At 39.8% G+C, this 19,664-nt stretch overlaps 1 protein-coding gene across 2 annotated transcripts in view; it reads right to left on the reverse strand.

The window, feature by feature from the left end:
• Positions 1–7,937: 7,937 nt before the first annotated feature.
• Positions 7,938–19,664, reverse strand: part of LOC101848622 (DNA-directed DNA/RNA polymerase mu) — an 18,256-nt gene continuing 6,529 nt past the window's right edge. The window contains exons 2-10 of one of the 2 annotated variants that reach the window (XM_005089054.3): positions 18,314–18,491; positions 17,693–17,800; positions 16,313–16,492; positions 15,294–15,365; positions 14,554–14,677; positions 13,463–13,595; positions 11,522–11,665; positions 9,559–10,138; positions 7,938–8,200 (exon numbers count right to left, since the gene is read on the reverse strand). In XM_005089054.3, the coding sequence (XP_005089111.1) occupies positions 8,114–8,200; positions 9,559–10,138; positions 11,522–11,665; positions 13,463–13,595; positions 14,554–14,677; positions 15,294–15,365; positions 16,313–16,492; positions 17,693–17,800; positions 18,314–18,491 (1,606 nt within the window). In that variant the 3' untranslated portion in view covers positions 7,938–8,113. The remainder of the gene's footprint in view (positions 8,201–9,558; positions 10,139–11,521; positions 11,666–13,462; positions 13,596–14,553; positions 14,678–15,293; positions 15,366–16,312; positions 16,493–17,692; positions 17,801–18,313; positions 18,492–19,664) is intronic. The other variant, XM_005089055.3, reaches the window with a different exon arrangement.

A 19,664-nucleotide genomic window follows, 5' to 3' on the forward strand; every position in this document is an offset into this window, starting at 1 on the left:
TGTAATAACTGACACTTTTCTTCTTTCTGTCATTTCATCTTATTTGTTCACTGATCATTCAGAAAAGATTAAAGATTAGGCCCCGTAAAGATTAACAGGTGGCCAGAGGGCGTCAGTGGAATCTTGAGTACATACCTTCAACCCTCGTACCGCCACCCATGGGAAGGGCACGAAGTTGACAGAAGAGTGGGGCTTAGGGTTTAACGGGGTTTCTCTATTGTATAGCCCAACTGCCTAATATCAAGGAACATAATTTTGTTGCAAATCTGTGTTTGAAAAGTGTCTTTTTTTGTGACATACATACACTTAATATGGGCACAAGGGTAAAACCAGCGTTGTTAGTTTTTTAATTTTATTTTATGGGTTATTGTCCCAGTATGATGCATGGCAGGGTCTGCTTTAGTCCATCTAAATTACATACGGAAAAACGAGCGCTGCCAGTCTCAATGATAGTCAGAAAATATAGCCCACAATGTAAGAACTAGAGATGTTAGGGGGCTCTCGTGGCCTTGAGGTTAATGTGTTCGCCTCACATTCAATAGGTCCCGGGTTTGAATCCAGATTACGACAGACATTTTTCTTCTCTAAAATTGTCTCCTTCCACTTCCTTTCCTGTTCTCTAGCAATGTTCCCTTTGTCTGCTTTCGTCTCCACTTTCTGCCCCTACCCCTCACCTCCAATGGCCCCTCCTCTGGGCTCCTGACCCTTTGTGCAGCCTTTCTACTGCTATTCCTTGGCTCCTTCTTACGGCTGTCTTTCAGCTACACCTCTGATATTGTGGTAGGAAAGATCTACACCTAGCCTTCTCGGACAAGGGCTAAAAATCTCGGAGGTCCCGTGTGCAAGTTGCGCACGTCAAAGATTCCGCGGTGGTCCAAAATCGATAAGAGTAGGCTTCGGCCACCACGCGTGCAAAATTCAAAATTTCCTACCCACTGAAAAATGTTAATGTGTCCCGCGAGCTCGATGACCTTCAGTTGCGAGCGCCATTAAACACTTACCAAAAAAAAATAATATATATATAAAGAGATGTCAGGATGTTAACAACGGAAAAACCAGCGATGTCAAGCATTTTTTCTTTGTTGCGTCCCTTGTGACCAATCACTGACCATATTATTATTTCAGTCTTACGATGATTGATAGCACTGGCGATAAAACAGCAGGCCATATTATTATTATCCCGAAGTGACAGAAGCGCCAAGAAAAAAAAACACAACAAAACGTTAGTGAGAAAACGTGAGCTTGCCTGAAACGAACGATTTTCAATATGACCTGTAGCTTACAGGGTAGTCAGATTCAAATGTAAGTCCCACATGTGTGTGGGGGGTGGGGGTGTCTTTATCACACACAAAATGGGGTGGGGGTGTCTTTATCACACACAAAATGAAAAGAGGGCATTCGGTCTGGTCATGCAGTTTATCTATACATGTATACATGTATATTACATGTTTGATATAGCCTACATGTATATGCATTTATGAAAGTTGACAAGATTACCTGTACTGATGCTTTACATGCCCTACTATTTCGTTGAACATTTCCCTGGGAAAAAAATAACAAACCATTTCATCTGTTACTTTTGTGAGTGGCGTGTGATATGATTAGTTGATAGGTAGCCAACATCTGTGATGCAATGGTTAAGGCTCTTTGCATGGTTTCGTACAAGATGTGCGTTCAAAATGACAACAGTTAAAATGTCAATACAGTGGAACTCGGATTCAACGAGGTCGCCGGGTCTGACCTAAAATCTCATTGAATCCAAGTGTTTGTTATAGCAAACACGAGGTTTTGTGCAGATAATTACAGGCACTGAGCAAGTAATGTATGAAGAGAAGTCACAAGTTGTGGCTGAAATACCTGCATATTATGAGCTTTGTAAAAAAAAGACAGATTCGTTCAAATGCACATACCTGTTTCATCTCGATTGTTTACCAAAAGGTTGCGTAGCTGTGTAGAGCCTAGCATACGACAATTTTTGATTCCGTAGACCAGCGCATTATTCATTACGTAGATCTACGTCAAGACTAGCTTATCATTGTAATAATGATCAGTTGCCGAGGGGAAAAAATGACTGTGACGCCTTTGTATCTGCGATGTTCAACGCCTGGACCGTTAGTGTTCCCCCCCCCCCCCCCCCCCGACAGGCACACACAGCCACACGTGTGCAGGCCGCCCATACGACCCCGACACACGCCAGAGTAGACACGTGCGCGAGCCAATAAGGCATGTGTTGGTATGAAAAAAGGCCGCTGATTGGTCGCATGGAATCGGCTAAGTGAATAATGGTACTCGATGCAGGTGCAATGGGTGGTTTCTGGGAATGGATAAAGTTCGTTCTGGGAGAAAAGGGAGCAAAGCCACTTCTGCGGGGGCTGTTCACCCTAGAAGCGACCTCGTTGAATCCGAGCTCTCTGATTTAAGTGCTCGTTGAATCCGGGTTATTTTTATTGATTTTAAAGAAGCAAAAAAACGGGGAATCTATCTCATCTCGTTGAATCCGAGTTCTCGTTGAATCCGAGCTCGTTGAATCCGAGTTCCACTGTATGTTAGTGCTAGGCTGTTATGACCCGATTTAGAGCCCAGTCCTAGAAAAGCTTATGTGTGCATATTATAGGCATGGGGGCTCTCGTAGTCGTGAGGGTACGGGGTTCGCCTTTCATTCAATAGGTACCCGGTTTGAATCCAGACAGCGACGAAAATATTTGCTTCTCTAAATGTTCTCCTTTCATCTCCTCTCCCTGCTCTCTAACAATGTTCTGTCGTCTGCTTTCGTCTCCACTTTCTGCCCCCCCCCCCCCACTCCCTCCGCCCTTTGTCCCCTCCTCTGGGCTCCAGATTCTTTCTGCAGCCTCTCTACTGCTACGTCTTGGCTCTGTCTTACTTAGCCTTTCAGCCACATCCCTGATCTTATGGTAAGTAAGATCTAACACCTGGCCTTCTCGGATAAGGGCGATAAATCTCGGAGGTCCCGTGTGCAAGTGGCGCACTTTAAAGATCCCTTGGTGGTCCAAAATCGATAAGAGAGAAAGCTTCTGCCCCTTCCCGAGCAAAATTCATAATTTTCTACCAACTGAAAATGTTTAATGTGTCCCGCGTGCTCACATGACTTCATGCAGTCGCGAAATACTTTTTGCATACAGTATACCACCTATGCCAGGATAAGATTACAAATTTAACATATATGACACACCGTACACAGTGGATTTGAAGAAAACCCCAACAGATTTTGAAATTTTTCATAAATAAGTAAGCCTTTTCAAAATTTGGGTTTCTGAAAAATCTTCTCAGAGAAGTTCAAAATTGGATTTGGCTATCCAAGCACAGACACGTGTTTAACCTGTGACCGTTTCGCTATCTAACTCAATTCACCCGACACAACACCAAAACTGACTGCTCAGCTGATCTAGGAGAAAGAACTGCATCTCATGAAGGCACATATGTCTTCTATGCGCTGCTAAATGTGAAAATCTTTTAAATTCAACGAGCACCCCTGTTGCGCTAACTTTAGATTTTTCGAAGAACTGCCCAAACACCTCAGGAAACGATTTGTACAATCATTGGTTGATATCTTTCTCCTCTTTTCACATCCACTCTCTAAGTGTTGAAACAGTACACCTGTACTGCTATGAGACAGATGGCAAAAAAGGTGGAGGCGACGTGGCCGGCATGTTACAACATTACTTTCTACACCTGTCCCTGTGGTTTTATGCACCCCGCATAATTTAGCCAAATTTGATTATTTTTTTTTGATAATTTAGAAATATTTTCCGTTATAATTCTTTGTTAAAATTAACAGAATCGCATAATTTCACATTTTCGGGCTCAGTTTGCATAATTTCCGAATGTTCCCTGCATAAAACGACGGGGACGGCTTCACATTCTGCCAGTTGATGTGACCCGTGTGCAGGCCAGAACAAGAACTGGGCAGTGATCTGGTTTCTCTATCATGTTGTTGTCCACCTGGAAAGGTACCAAAAAAGTGAAAATCTCGTTTTCAGTAACAGGCCACGGCTATACGGAATGTGACAGAGACATGGCATTGGTAAATGAGATGGTCACGAGTCACTGCAGAAATGCCAGCCGGTTGATGGAGCAATCCAAGACGGCCCGTCGGAAACCCTCGCTGCTCCAGATAGTGGGAATGTCAAAAGCCGTATTCCAGAATGAGTCAGAACACCTCAAACCGTACTACTGTACCGTGTCTTGTGCCCTGTACCCACCCGACCTCTGTTTGAAATCTGCATCTCACACGCCCATCCACAGCTAATGCAGTAGTATAGGGAGAGCTAGAACGGTCCGTCGTTTCACACCGCAATCATTTCGGCGGAGTCGGGGGGAAAGAAGCGTGCTGCAAGACAGCAGCCCCTGATACCCCTTCATAAAAGCTCGCTGACCATCAAAGCTGCCAAATATGCAGACCTGAAGGTCCTAAAGCTAAGTAAAGGTGTTCTGACCTCGCAGTTTTTCTCCTAATCGCCCCATGCTGGAGGACCAAAATGCCGCTCAAGAGTCTGACGACTCAGAGTCGTCATCCAAAATGAATATTAAATTAAACAAAAATAAACATTGTAATTACAAACGAGCGCAGTTTTCTTAATTTAATCATTTAGTTGTACTTGTATTCCCAAATGAGTAAAAAAAAAAATAAATAAAAAAAAAAACTCTCATAATTCATTAACTTCTTAGAAAATGGAGACCTTGCCAACAGCTGACAAGGGAAAAACCAGCCAAGTCAGTTTGCCGAAGAGGAGAGATCATTGAAGGAGAAAATGAGTTGAAAGTCTTTAAAATTTGTTTCAAAATTATTTCGGAATTGCCAAAACCTGACATCGCTGTGTTTTTCCCTTATATGCTTTTCAGGGCATAGATCTATGTATTCAGGGCCGAGAATTTTCTTTCTCTCTATTTCTATGTCTTTCTCGTGGGAGAAAGATAATCAATTAGCCAAGCAGTGGGTGTTGTACGCCGTGTGCAGTGTGTACCTCTGACGGTCAGTTCACTGGCGGCATGACGGGATAAATTTACATTAGTTAAATAAGGACTGTACAACTCAAGACAGTTGGCGGGTGATGGTGTGAGGGCGAAAGTAATATGCCTTATTTAGGCGTCCTTTTTTCTCGTAAATTTGCAAAACCTGGCGGTAAGTGGGGCTGGCGCAACAACGAGATTTGACTGTTATTCACATAAAGTTCTTCTGTGACTCTGTTTTCTGTCTCTGCTGCTCTTTGAAGGCCCAGGCCATGTACAAACATGTAATGTATAAAATAACGTCATGTTGCACTTGCCGTCACTGCTGGACTTCATCGGGTTCAAAGTGCTAGACATGTGTAACCTGTGTGAAGATTGAAGTAACTTGAAGCATCCTCTCTGCCCTATGCAGCAACTAATGATCATTTTGGTCGCTTTTTCGAGATATGCTGGGTAGCATGCATGTATTAAAAGAAATTGCTAGGATACAAATATATCGTTTCATTATATACATGTACAGTCAAACCTCATCGCACAGCCCCACGTTGTACCGAAAACCCGCTTACGTCCAGGTTTTTTGCCAATGTACGAAAAGAATCTCCTATATAAACATAGTAGTATAGTATGTGCGCCTTTACAACGCCATCCGCCAACTGTCTCAATTGTACGGTCCTTATTATCATCAATGCCTTTCACCCCTGGCAGGTTATAGGCGACATACAAACTCCTTCCATTTATCTGGGCCATCCCTCCCAGGTCGTTCCAAGTTAGCTTCATCTCTCTCATGTCCCTTTGCACACATCTCCTTCATGTTTCCCGTGGCCTACCCCTGCCTCATGCTCCCTGTGGGTTCCACTGCAGCGACTGTCTTGTGATGTTTCCGCTGTGCTTTCTGAAGGTGTGTCTCATCCATCGCCACTTTCTTAGTCTTATTTCAACTTCTATATATCCTTCTGTCCTGTCCTTTCCCACAGCTCTTCATTTCTTATTCTATCCTGCCACATAATTCTCAGGATACTCCTCATACAAATGTTGATGAAAGTCTGCACTTTATTCAGCACAGTCTTTGTTGTCTTCCAAGTTTCCCAGCCGTAGAGGAGCACAGACTTGACAAAGGAATTAAAGACTTAAAGAGTCGAATTTTTGGTGCGCAGCGAGATGTGTTGCTTGCTTTCGCAGACATTTGACAATTGGTTGAATGCTGACTTGCCTTGGCGATTCTTGCTTTTACATATGCCTCAGTTCCACCTTTACCATCGATGACACTTCCAAGGTAGGTAAAGGAGTCCACTTCTTCCAGGGGAGTGTCTTCCACTGTCATCGCCGGGCTTGAAACTTTTCCTAGTTTCACTATTTTCGACTTACCCGGATGAGCTGGACCTTATTAAACTACTGTAAATTTACCCCGCCCGTTGTACCGCCAGTGCGCTGGCCGCCAGAACTACACAGTGCACACAGAGCTACACACCACGCATGCACGGCACATCCACTCAGTGGCTGCTTGACAATATTTCACACACAAGTCTCTAGGTGCTAGGCCTAGGTGTAGATCAAATGCCTTTCGCCAATTTGCTCCCTCCCCACCCATTCTACCTCTCCACCCTTGTCTTGTAATATTTAAGGCAATATGGATAGATCTACAGTAATCTAAGCTTAGTGGGTCGCAAGCGAAGACAATACAATGTGTAAATAAAAGTAGAAGAGCACAATTAAAATAAAACATAACTTTGTAATTCACCATCAAATTTTGCTCCCCACGTGATGCGCTGATTATGAAAATGCTTTGGAATCTTAGCCCACTTTATAATTCTTTTTTTTTTAATGGATGTGCCTCTTCTCAACTTAACAATTTCTTTTCGTTTTACACAAAATATGTTATAGCTTTGGTCAATAAAAAAAATTAACAAAATAACTTGCACACTGGTGAATGCCCGTAGGGCTTTTATTTTTTAAAATTTATTGAGGACTCTAGCTCAAGTCTAATTAAGTGACAGATCGAGGGAGATAAAGATTACTTCATCTAGTGATTGTAAACAAGTTCTTTATATGTATTTAACAGAGGACATATAAAATAAACCTCATTGTACGGCCAGCCCCTCCTCCCCCCTCCCCCCCCTGTACCGCCAACTTCAAGCTCGTCCCAGGGTAGGCCGTATAATGAGGTATGACTGTATGTATACCAATTTTTCTATACAAAGAATATATACATACAAGAAAAAATCAGGACCTGAATTTGTTCCCTTCACTGTGTGAGTTTTGCTATGTGCCTGATTGCTTTGTCCGTGCTTGACTGTAAGATCAAACTTATTGCAAGCATGGGATCAACCTCCAACTCAGAATCACTCAAGCTTCTGGCTGAAGAAGTGCTCATTTGAACTGAAGCAACCTCAGAGTACTCAAAGGCACTTTTTGCCCTTGTTAACTGTATAATCGGGATTTACGTTAATCTAAGTAATTACTTTCATCATCTGATAAACCAATAAAAACTCATGGTTATTCATCTGAAGTCAGGAAAATCTTTCTGTTCAACCTGTAAGAAAACTGTGGAACACATCCTGTATGAAATATATATTGGTTGCAACTCCCCAGCTCCTCACTAACAAGAAAATTCACAAAAGCTATAAAACAGAAAAAGGGATGCAACTACCAAATAAAAGAGGCCTAATATATATATGCTCTCCCTTTCCACAATTGCTTAGATTATGGGTCAGTTGGAAGTAAGAAAAAAAAACAGAGGGAAATTGAAACCAACAGAGATGCTGGTGCGTCATTTATCAGATGTCAGCGAGCTAAAGTCAGTTTGCTGAAACTTTGATCAGCTGCTTTATCCCACTTTTTTAAATACAAACTCATTCGAATCTCTTTTCCCACTTTGGAACTTTCAAACACTGTAAGTCCATGTGAAAATAAAAGTATTTCGAAATACAAATTTTAATTTAAGTAAGCAACTTGAAATAAGAACAATTTCATATTACCCAAATCAATGTTGCGGGATACCAGTAGGTTTATTATAATACAATTTATAAATTCTAGATTTTACAACTTGACCATGAGTGGGCACGAGCTTGATTTTCACACTGAACAAGAGTTGTGATGACTCCTGGTAATCTTGATATCAAATTCCATTACATGAAGAGGGTCAAACTCAGCAGTTTCTGTCCTCAGGATCTCTGTATGGCAGCTTGAGATGGTGAAAAACTTCAGCTTCACTGGAACTTGGAAGAGCCTCTTTCTGTAATTTTGTGTAAAACAAAAAGAAATTGTTAAGTTGAGAAGAGGCACATCCATTTAAAAAAAAAAAAAGAATTAAAAAGTGGGCTAAGATTCCTAACACAGGGGTAAAAAACACATTCACTGAATTCTGGGCTGAAAGTAATTGCTTATGAGCTGCGGGCTGTTCGCATTATGCTTTCTCTTTAACTGTGTCGTCACGCTAAATCTGCTAAAAAGTCATATGTACAGAATAGACGAAAGAGGAGACAGTCAAGTGACAAAGAAAGCCATATGCCGGTAACGTCTTGAAATACACCATGTGCCATCACATGCTCATGTGTGCAGCTTATGTGAACCTGAGTCTCTTTCTTCTGTTTCGCTATCTAGAAGCACATAAGCCTTCATGATTTACTTTACTAGAGGGTCGTTAGTGAAGATTTAGATGACATAACTCTCGAAATTCTGATCAGTTTAGAAATAGGGCATTTCTACTAATCGATAGTTTTCTTACAAAGGAAATTTTTTTTAATAAGTAGTGTTTTTTTCTTTTGGCTTACCACTGTTGTTTAATTATCCATGTTCAATTTCCACTGTATTTAATAATCCAAAAATAAAAACAATACTTCGGAAACAAATGGCAGAGACAATTACAATGCTAAAGAAAAAATAGCAAAACCATTATAAATCTACAAAAATATATCCTGCAATGCTGCACAAGATCAATGAGACACCATACGATGGCCCAATGCAGCACTCCATTGTCTGTCTTGAACCACATCCCACTACCCAGCACTCACTCTCACATGACTTGATTCTAGGAAGTTCTAGTGCATAAAGTACACAACAGGAAATGTGTGATGATACATCTTAATTCTAGAAGTGAGTGTACCACACTATGCCGGGCCAAGCCTGGTAGGCTAAAGCAATCTGATACTCTCAATGACAACGGCTGTGTTATTGTCCATTGTGCGCACAGAGCGATTTAAATTTGAGACAATAGAATAGAAAAAAATATGATAGAGTTTTTCAAGATGAGTTATTTGACAAAACTGTACGAGTGTTTGAGAAAACAGATTTGTCAATAAAAAGAAAAATAGCGGTTCAGTTAGGGAATAGCATGTTGTACAAACTATCCATGTTCTCGAGTTTTGAGTGTCGTGTAATCTGTGTTTTATCAGAACATGCTATCAACTCTATCACCCAAAGTGGACGATAGGAGCGTCCAGTGAAACTTGATGGGTCCCCAAGTTATTAGAGCATTCATTTGTATTAGGCTGGTTATCTGATTTATCGACTTACTCATACTGGCATGACAAAGTAACACCGATTGATCAATCGACTCAATGACAGCCAACCACAGAAAAGTAGCATAATTACCTTTGCCATGTCAAAAAGTCCGTGACTGGTTAGTTTTAGGCCAAGAACCTTCTGAGCATAGAGTCTTGCATCCCTGTTAAAATGTTTACTCCCTGTCCATCCGACCAAGGCATAGTAGTACTGAGAATAAGGGGCTATAATCAAGTCAACCCTACGAGCCACCCAGTCTCTTTCGGAGTCTGCCAAGTCGTCTGGACATGCATCAAGGGAGGAGCCACATTTTGCCTTTTTAGCACTGGGTTCATAAGAAGTGCCATCAAATGACTCATTCAAACTATGACATGTTGGCACTGTTCCTTCTGAACTCTTTTCCTGTGAAGCCTTGTGAAGCTGACTGTTGCCCTGTGTTTGAGTTTGAGTGTCTGCTTCAGAATGTTCACAGTGTTTCACTGAATCCAAATCTTGTGCAGCATGATCTGATAAACAGTTTGAATTTGAGTTTGAATCATCATTATGCAGACAGGAGTCCAGCCGTTGCTCTTGAAAACTTTTAGGAAACTTGCAAATTCCCAGCCACTTTTCAAAATGATCCAACTGTCCTCTCATGCTAAGCTTAAAGTCTTGGAACAAAATTTCTTGTCTGTGGATATAAACACAGAATTAAGATTACCCGGGATAGATATTGTGTCGTTCAAAATGATAATATAAATTAAAGAACTTGTGACACCAAGGAACCCAAAAGCATATAAATATATGTAAGAGAAGAATAAAGTACTATCTGCATGCTACAAGTTTATTCTTAACTATTGTTGACAAAAGGGACAAAATGAAATAAAACGCCCTTCAGATAGAAAAGGCAAAGCAAAATTCTTTCCACCCAATCTACTTTTGAAGACTACGGTACATTCTGTTTTAATATTTAACAGTGTAAACATGCAAGAGTTAAGAAAACTTGCTTTCATATTCCTGGAAAGCCTTACTCGAGGTTCATTGGTGTAAGGACATAAAAAGTAGGACTGACAATATGGGTACAGTTTGCCATGACTTTGAGGTGAAAATGTTATCAATCTTTTATTTTAAAATCTTTAATATCGTTGTTTTTGCAGCCCCATTGACACAATTATCATTTAGTATTTATTTAGGAAGTGGGCTTCGACCTTGCCTGTCAGAGGGATACAACATCCCAACAGAAGACCGAGATATTTGGTTAAAAATTCTCCCCACCTGGGAATCAAACTCAAGTCTCTTGTGTGCAACAGTGAACGCCACAGAAACCAGTTTATCAATCTACATCATAACTATGAAGATGAGGACATTTAATGTATGGTGTCAGAATAACATACTTTTCAATCTGTTAATACTATTATCTGTGCTATTGATGAACAGTATACATCCTGATAACTTGTAGGCGCTCTTTGCTTTAATAAATAAGTACACAGAATATTAAATGTTTTGTTTTGTGAAAACAATTGGATAAAGAATATGCTTTAGAATTTTGAATAACAGTTACATATTCTGAAAGAGTAACACAATTTTTCTCCCCATTTCCACCTAACTTTAGTGTTTGATGTTATCACTGTTGATGTAGAGTAAGTTCATTAAAAAGAAAAGTGCAAGTTTGAAGACAAATCTCTAACACAGTGCAATGCAAAATATGACAGCAAGGAAATGGGGAAGGAGACCTTGAGAAAAAAATAATAAAAAGTAAAAATAAGTATTAACTGTCTATTTTTCCCTTCTAAAAGAAAGTTTACTACTTTACAATTACTCCTTTCACTAGCCATTTACTCCAATCCATTGTCTCAGTCTCCTAGGGAGCACCAAGCATTCCAGCCTGTTGAGTTGCATCTATCAACTGCTAAGTACTCGTTTATGGCTGGCGTCAACTACAAAAAATATAGTATGTTACCTTTTCTTAAGATGCAACATTCTACACAGCAAAGCTGAGGAGAGAGAGGACAACCTGACCAGTGCAAATTCAACCCCTCACTGATAAAGTAGGACATCCCTGTCGACTACTTACCTGAAGCTACTTTTCTCTTTATGACCAATAAGAATCAGGTCTTTCTTCTCCAGTGCCAGCAGCAAGTTGTGTAACAACCCCAGTTCTGAGCCCTCCTTTGGGTGCGTGAGTAATATATCAACATCATGGCCACTTGACTTTCCCCTGGGGAAGCATGGTGAAAAAGACTACCTATTCGCTCAACATATACATTGATAAAATTCACAATTTACATATATATACATGATTTGTGCAAATACAACATTTAGGAAAGCCATGATAGTAAAATTAACTTCTTAGAAAGATGACATACTGATATGAACTAGACAATCATCATCAAAAATCTGGTCTGCAGCAGGCATTGGAAACCACAGCCATCATATCTTCTCTATTCTCAACAGGGTGGCAGGAGGTTTGAGATTATAGGATCAAGTGTTAGGTGTCCCAGACATTCTGACTCTAATGTCAATGTATCCCTTGATCTATAAACTGTTGTGGACGGGGTGGGGGGAGATGACATGCAAATTTAATTAATTAAGTGTATAACAAGTCGAAATGTCCATGAACCTCCCCATGAAACCAAACCAAAGTTAATCAAAGATGTCTCCCCCCATCTCCCTAACCCTAACATACCAGGACTAGACGCTGTCCCTATGTAAGCCCTTGAAAGGAAATGAGGAACCAGTAAAAAGAGATGCTCCAAATGAGATGAAAAGAGGAGAGACAAAGACAAACAAACAGTAATGGACAGCCTATATCATCCAGACAGTGCCATTTAGAAGAGCAGAAAAATGAAGAGCTCTGGCTTAAAAGGATTCACCCCCACCCTTTCTGTTCTTGAGTTTTAACTCACTCACTGCCAGATCCGAGGATGTTTCACAGGTTTTTTTTAATGTACTGCCAATTGCCGTTACGAACCCCCTCAGGTTCGAGTTTCCCATTTTTTTTCTTCTTTAGACGGAGAGTTTTGGGTCTGAGCTATGAGACTATGTAACTGTTGTACTTTCAAAGTTGATTGAGAATTGTTTGAGAACATCCCTTGATAACTGAATAAAATATTGATTGTCTCTCAAGACAATCTGTTACTCATCACTATAGCGAATAAACAATCTTGCAATATTATCCAACTGATGGACCCATTTTGGATATGGGTCAGATCTTGACTTTTCTAGTGCTGAAGAAGATGACAACGATGCTGACCCGAGTTATGTAGAGAGTTCAGAGTACCGGTATAGTAGAAGCAAGGGGAACGCTGTATGGAATAGTGACAGAGAACTTGGTGCTAGATCTAGGAACAGGAATAGATAAACGGTAGTTGAAACAGGTAATAGTGATCAAATTTAACAAATGTGATGAATCTGACATTGATTCTATGGCCCTAGGGCAAAACTCTGCCCTCCTTCCCCCCATGCAAGTGTAAAAGAAAAAAAAGGCAAAAGTTCTAAACCCTGCAGGAGTTGGTATTGCCCCTTTGAGAGTGAATCAAACTTGCTTTGCAGACTTTTTTACATCAAAGGTCAACAAGGCAAATAATGTAGCATAGCAAAGTCTTTCATTTATTTGAACAATTTGGTGAATGATACAAGTCTGTTATTTTTCTAAATAACTCACATTGTTCTTCTGTTGTTCAAACCTTGATTTGTGCACAAACTGACATGAAAAGGTAGACATACATACAAATTAAATAGCAAAAGTCCTATTTCATTTTAAAAGTTGGGTTTTTTTTTAAATTTTGACACATATACAAAAAATCTTTTTTTTTTAAAGTATTCAAGATATCTTTAAAAAAATTCCCTTTGTTTTGTACATTATGACTTATTGCCTTTTTGTATGCTAGGTTACATTGATGGGTGGTGAATAATAAGGATTTTTTTAATGGGTGTCAAAACGCCGAACATTCTTCAGAGGGTAATCCTAAAAGTGCTCAGCAGCAAGTGAGCTCAATGCCTTGACATTACCAACCTCCGAAATCCACCACAAAGTTGCACAATGACTCCAGGTAGTAGTTTCTCTGCTTCTTGCTGCACAATGGAAAGGAAACGATCTGCCTCTGAGCGCAAAACCGGAGAGTTCAAATCCTCAAAAAAGGCTAAACCTGTTAGAATAAAGAGATGAAATGCTGTTTTCAGTTTTAAAACTAACAAAAAGACAAAATTTCAGATCAGTCATCTGAGTTAATGCATAAACCACAACTAGCACCCCCATATAATCCTGACCTCACCATGACATGAGCGCTGTGAGCACTATAACCGTAGCTGCTGTGAGCTGCCATGGCAACTGGCATGTTTCCTTGCTAATAGCTTGGTTGAGTGTTTTGCCAATCATAAAATAGAACCAGTCACTTGGACCATCTCCCAACTTATTCATCTCAACAGTCCTCACCCAATCTTGTGACTTTCTTTTTCAGGGGAGGGGTCAATGTTATTTTGGTTTGGTTTTATTTCATTTTTACCAACTTAAACAACCTTTGAAATTCCAACTAATCCATCCTTTAAAAAGAGTAGGCAAACAACTCTGTAAAGAATAAGCACATTTGGCACACTGCAAATTACCAAGCACAAGATCTATCTAAAGGGAGTTCTCATCTGTCAGACTTAAGGGAGTAAACTCGCCATGCGCCACATAGGCAAAGACTAAGGATGAGAGAATCAGCTGCCCCTCTGTATCATAAGAACTAGAGTTTATACTGATACTTAATTTCAATTTCTCTTTTCAGCAAATCACTCGACAATATGATGCCAATATTGAGAAAAAGACTTTTGCAAAATCCTTTCTGTTCGTAAGAAATTTCAACACGCTTCCCTTGACTGCTTTTAACCAACTGTCATTTTTTCCTTGCCTTGTCTTGTGGTTTGCTCTCTGTATTCTCAAGCAACTAAAACATTATATAAATTCTGACTTCACAACAAAAACAGACAAAGTACAAGATATAAAAGAAAAGTACTTTTCCATTACAGTACTACCAAATAACCAATACACCAATGGATAGTAAGAGAATAGGCTATTCTTTTCAAACTTCACAAAGATGAATGGTATTTTTGCTGACCCCTTACCCCATATCACTCGCCAGTCAGAGCTTCTAACACTGTTCCTCTTCACATCTTTAATAGACTCCAGTTCATTGTCAATCCACTTCTTTGCCGTTGAGGGACCGATGCCAAAAACACTTGTAAACAGCTGATTAAATGAGAAAATTGAGAGACAATTGAGAACAGTAGAGATATATCGTCGCCTTAAAACTATTTTGTCCAAAGTGCACTGTATATGCATGTACACTTTGGAAAAAATAGTTCTGCGGCGACGATATGATGAGCACAGATATTGTGTTTCAAATGTGTCATAATTTTAGTACTAAATGAACTGTCCAGGAATCACAATAATGGTCAAGAAAAATATCGCCTCCAAGAATACCTGCACCTTATGACTGAGAGATGTGCAGGGACATTCTTCATGTTCACACAGCATGATGACATTTCGTCGCTAAAGTGCATCGGAAATGGCAAATTATAAAAAGTCCTGTGAAATGCATATATACACAAAAACAATATACAAGTATATATTACAATTAAGAAATTTAAAAAGTTGACTGCACCACATTCTCCAATATTCCCATGTTTAGCTTGCACACTCAAAAAATCTCCCAAAGCATGGAAGTACATTGTTTTTGGGAAGTCCAAAACAAACAAATAAACAAGAAGACGTGGCATTAGCGGTGCTCTACTTTGGTAAGATCTTTTAATAGGACAATATAAACCAAAGTGTAATAAGCAATGTAACTGAGACAAAAAATCACCTTCATCTTTTGATACCAACTGGAGTTGAGTATTTCTTGAACCTCAGAACTTGAGCCATTATCAAGCAAATCCTGAAACAAAAAAATGCCCAACGACTTGTATCAGATTTCAGGCAATCAAAATTCCTTTCCCTATTATGAAGTTTAATATAAAGCTTTATATTTTACATTGCTTACTCTAGTTATCTTCTCATTTTACTGTAAACGTTTTATGCCCCCATCCACTCAATGTAGTTTATTTAGGAGGCCTGTCGGGGCAAGTCCATGTGGCATGGTAAAGCTCCACCAGTGAGAAGAATGCAATATATATAAAAGATCAAAGATCAAACTCATGTTTTTTTTAGTGTAAGCACAAATCGTCTGCGTTCTGTTGGAACACCATTAACTTGAATTTCAATGTTTTACAAGAGACACAAAAAACTATCTCAGATTTTTAAATGTTAAAAATTAGGCAATCAAATTCTGCCAGTGTATTGTGGTGGGCCTCAGACAGAATCCTCAAAAGAAGTATGTGTTCCACCTGAGCGTACTATAATGCAATCTGAGTTAGCAACACAACCTCTTTTGGTAAGCAAGGTTTTCTATCTCAAGAGCTGCTCCATTGATCCTCACTAAGGTGCTAGTGAGGTTAGATCAGAACAAAATGTGTGTTTAATTGACTGGACTAACCTCGTTATTTATAGGCTGTCTTTAAATTCACATGTTTAACATGCTCTGGGTCATTTTATGATGTCCAAAAGGTTGGCTAGTGAGCTATTATACGTTTTGCATTGGTGGAAATTTCTTTGTCCTTGAACACATCAAAAGAAATCGATAGAGTAAGTGATCACCTGGAAGAAGAGAGCAAGGCTCACTGACCAATGGCAATAGACTGGTGTTCCGATGGAACCTCACTATCAAACCCTAAACTCTTAGAATACGTTGTTGCTTACACATCTGTACCTAAACAGCAGAGCAAAAAAGATATTGAAAACAGACAGCAGAATCGAGAGCCAATACTAAATCTGTAATCCACTTACTGACAATACTCGTTTCACATGTCCTCCAACATCTTTGAGACCTTCCAATTGTCTCACATCTTGCACTGCGAAGGGGAGACTTTTCAGGACACAAGATGCCCGTCTGAAGGCCAGAGCTCTGGAGTAATCCTGGTGGCCATCTCTCAGCTCTGCGTGCTCCTGTAACACTTCAATTGCATCCTGTTGATATTGCATTCAAAATACAAGGTTCCACATTTCATTGTGCCTGGTTCACGGAATTATCAGCTCAGAGGGAGACAAGAATATGAAATGAGATATTATCAAAAGACAATAAAAGTGAAACTCTGCTTTCTTCCCACAGGAAGAATTGAGACAAGGTAGCCTACTATGATGAATCACCGAAAAGGGCAATTCTTTTAATCAATTTAAACTGAAAATTTGTTCATGACAGTACAGAGCGTTATACAGTCCGTGCAAGCTTTAAGCACGCCGGCATAAGGCATGTTTCAGACTCAAGCACACTAAACGGCTCTTACCGAATTTTTGCTATATAAATTACACGCCTTTAAGCACGGTAACTTCAGCTTCAGGCACGCTTCATTTACAAGACAGACAATACTTTCATGATGACCCATCTAAGTTTGAACAGTCTACACCGCAGCAGTGGAGTGTGTTAAGAGAAACACAAAGAACGCAAGTGATGGACACACACACATGCGCGGAGAGGAAGGCAGAGAGATGCACACAGCCGCGCGCGTGGACATAGGATCTAGCCTAGGGCAAAGCTACACACAGATGAAAAAAATACAAAGAGAGTCGGGGAGACGAGAAAGGGAGGCGGGCTGCAATCTCACCTTTGCCCCTCACTATCCATTAATCCTGATTATGTATCACGCACGAGGTGGGATAAAGGCGGTAGTATGAATGTGGCACAGCGGGCAGTGGTACGCACAGGCAGTGTGTAGCCCTAGTGTGCTGTTTCGTGACTGGCCGTCTAAATTAAGTTTTCATTTCCGATTCTACCACAAAACAAAAACAAACAAGCAAACAAAAACTACTTTGGCGGGTAAAAATAACATTGTTAACAGTGCACACTTTTGCGGGACCCCTATAGGCCCTTACAAACAAAGGGAAATAGCACAATCCCCTAAATACTGGGTGTTCAAGGAAACTGAAGAAGATACACGATATACAGTAATGTCCGCTAAAACTGAACTTGGTTAATCTAGAAATATCAACAAACTGAAAGATAATAAAAATCCCTGATCCTTTTTTTCTTCTTCTATTTGACCAACCTCCGAGTCAAAACCGAAAACCAGGCAAAACTGAAGAAAATTTGGCAGTCCTACAGATTTCAATTTTAGCAGACACCACTGTATAATGTAAGGCAGAAGAGCATTGTATCAGCTACAAACTTACTGTTAATTTTTTATTAAGGTGCACAAGTCTGGCCACCCTCTGACAAGCCCATTCAGGAACGGTAAGGTTACCATCCTCCTCTTTGTCCCCTGATTCTGTTTCTTCAGTCTGTAAAAGTAGAAAAAATACTTCAAGACGTGCAAAATTCTTTTTTAAAAAGAAGCAGCATACCCAACATATTCTTTTTGTTCACCTAGACATTTTTTCAGTGTGTTACAAGTAATACTGATACAGTCAAACCCCGTTATACCACCTGCCTTGGGACAAACATGAAGTTGGCAGTTTACCAGGGCTAGCAGTAGTATAACGGGATAACACCAATTGTCATCTTGACAAGTGGTAGAGACTAGAGACAAATTGTGACCAGTCCTGATTCATCTAGATCTGCCATGCGCAGGGAAAAAACAAGTAGCAACCAATTACATGTACAGCTCCAGCTGAACTTAATATAAATTTAAATAGAAAAGTTCTGCTAGATCAGTAGCTAGGCTACATTGTGTCAAGGACCTTGCAGACGTATATTTTTTTAAAATCCGACAAATGTAATTTTGAAAAGTTAACAACAATTTTACATCGGTTAACCCATGTGAAAGCAAATCTAATGTCCATCGCCTTACTTACCCGTTTCAGTTTGTGGCTTTGTTGAACATCAATAATTTTAGAAGCCTTCAGACATTCTGTTAACCATTTTATCACAACCAAATGGGCAGTCTTAGGTAATTCCCATCCTTCTTTTTTGAGAACTTTTTCAACTTGTTCAACACTTTCAAATTCTGTAACAACATGTGTTACATTTGGTCTGAAAAGAAGAGAAGAAAATGATAAACAGTAACCAAGTAAGACCTTCAACTGGCTACAGTGAACCAAAACACTATGTACTTCCAGAAATGGTAGAATACATTAATATATATATATATATATATATATATATATATATATATATATATAAATTATATTCTTCTGTAAAGCCCGCTAATCTGATTGTGAACATGGAACCATTTTAAAAAATCATTATCACTGACTCATACTCATAGTATTTTTTTTATTCCTGGGAAAAAAATAGCAGAAACTATTAATTATCACTGACCCATAGTCATTTTTTGTATTCCTGGAAAAAAGAGCACTTCATACATGAGCATGACAGTATGCATGTATGTGTCATTAAGAATATCTAGTGGGAACTACATTCAACAACTAACCTGAGACCTACACTACACTTTTTTTGTTTTTTGTTTAAAACTATTGTGTTATTTTTATGTAATAACATTTTATTCAAACCCAATAAAAAAGGGCCAAATCAAGGTTTGCTGAAACAGCGTACTGAGAGCTCATATGTACATGTGTATGTATACCAGACTGTCACGCCATCCAAAAAAACACAAAGGCCTATCACTAAAATCAGCTTTCTTACAGCTTACAAAAAACATGTGATGAGAACAAGTTGAGAGATGCAAAGCCAGAAGAGTGTGGAACTAGTCTCAATGTGACAGATGCCTGGCCGATGCTGTTTAGAAAAGTGAAACTCTCAAATACAGTAGTCTCCGCCTAAGATCCCACCGCTTACGATCCCGGTTTGCTTAAGATCCCGCTGTTTTAAGAAAACAGAATTTTTACTATCCAAAGGCACCCCTAAGATCCCGCTCTGATTCACTCTGAAAGTCTACATTCGGCTAAGATCCCGCATTTCAGATCATAATTTGCGGGGAAAAAACCCGGGCGGTAGAGCCGATCAACCAAGAGTGAAAATTTGAGATCAATAAACTGTCCGTCGCATCGAAGATCAGCCACTATCGTGAATGTGATCACATACACGTTGTAAACTCGATGAAGCGATACAATGTTTGCCCCAGACGGGATCACACCGGGGTGTGAACTGACCGACACGTTTGTTTTCCCCGAACATCTCACTCACACCTGAGCTATCCCCCTAAACTTACATCACTCGCTGGGTGGGTAGGGCCTACACGTTCGC

The sequence above is a fragment of the Aplysia californica genome, unplaced genomic scaffold (assembly GCF_000002075.1).
Source record: "Aplysia californica isolate F4 #8 unplaced genomic scaffold, AplCal3.0 scaffold00002, whole genome shotgun sequence".
NCBI classification, from domain to species: domain Eukaryota; kingdom Metazoa; phylum Mollusca; class Gastropoda; order Aplysiida; family Aplysiidae; genus Aplysia; species Aplysia californica.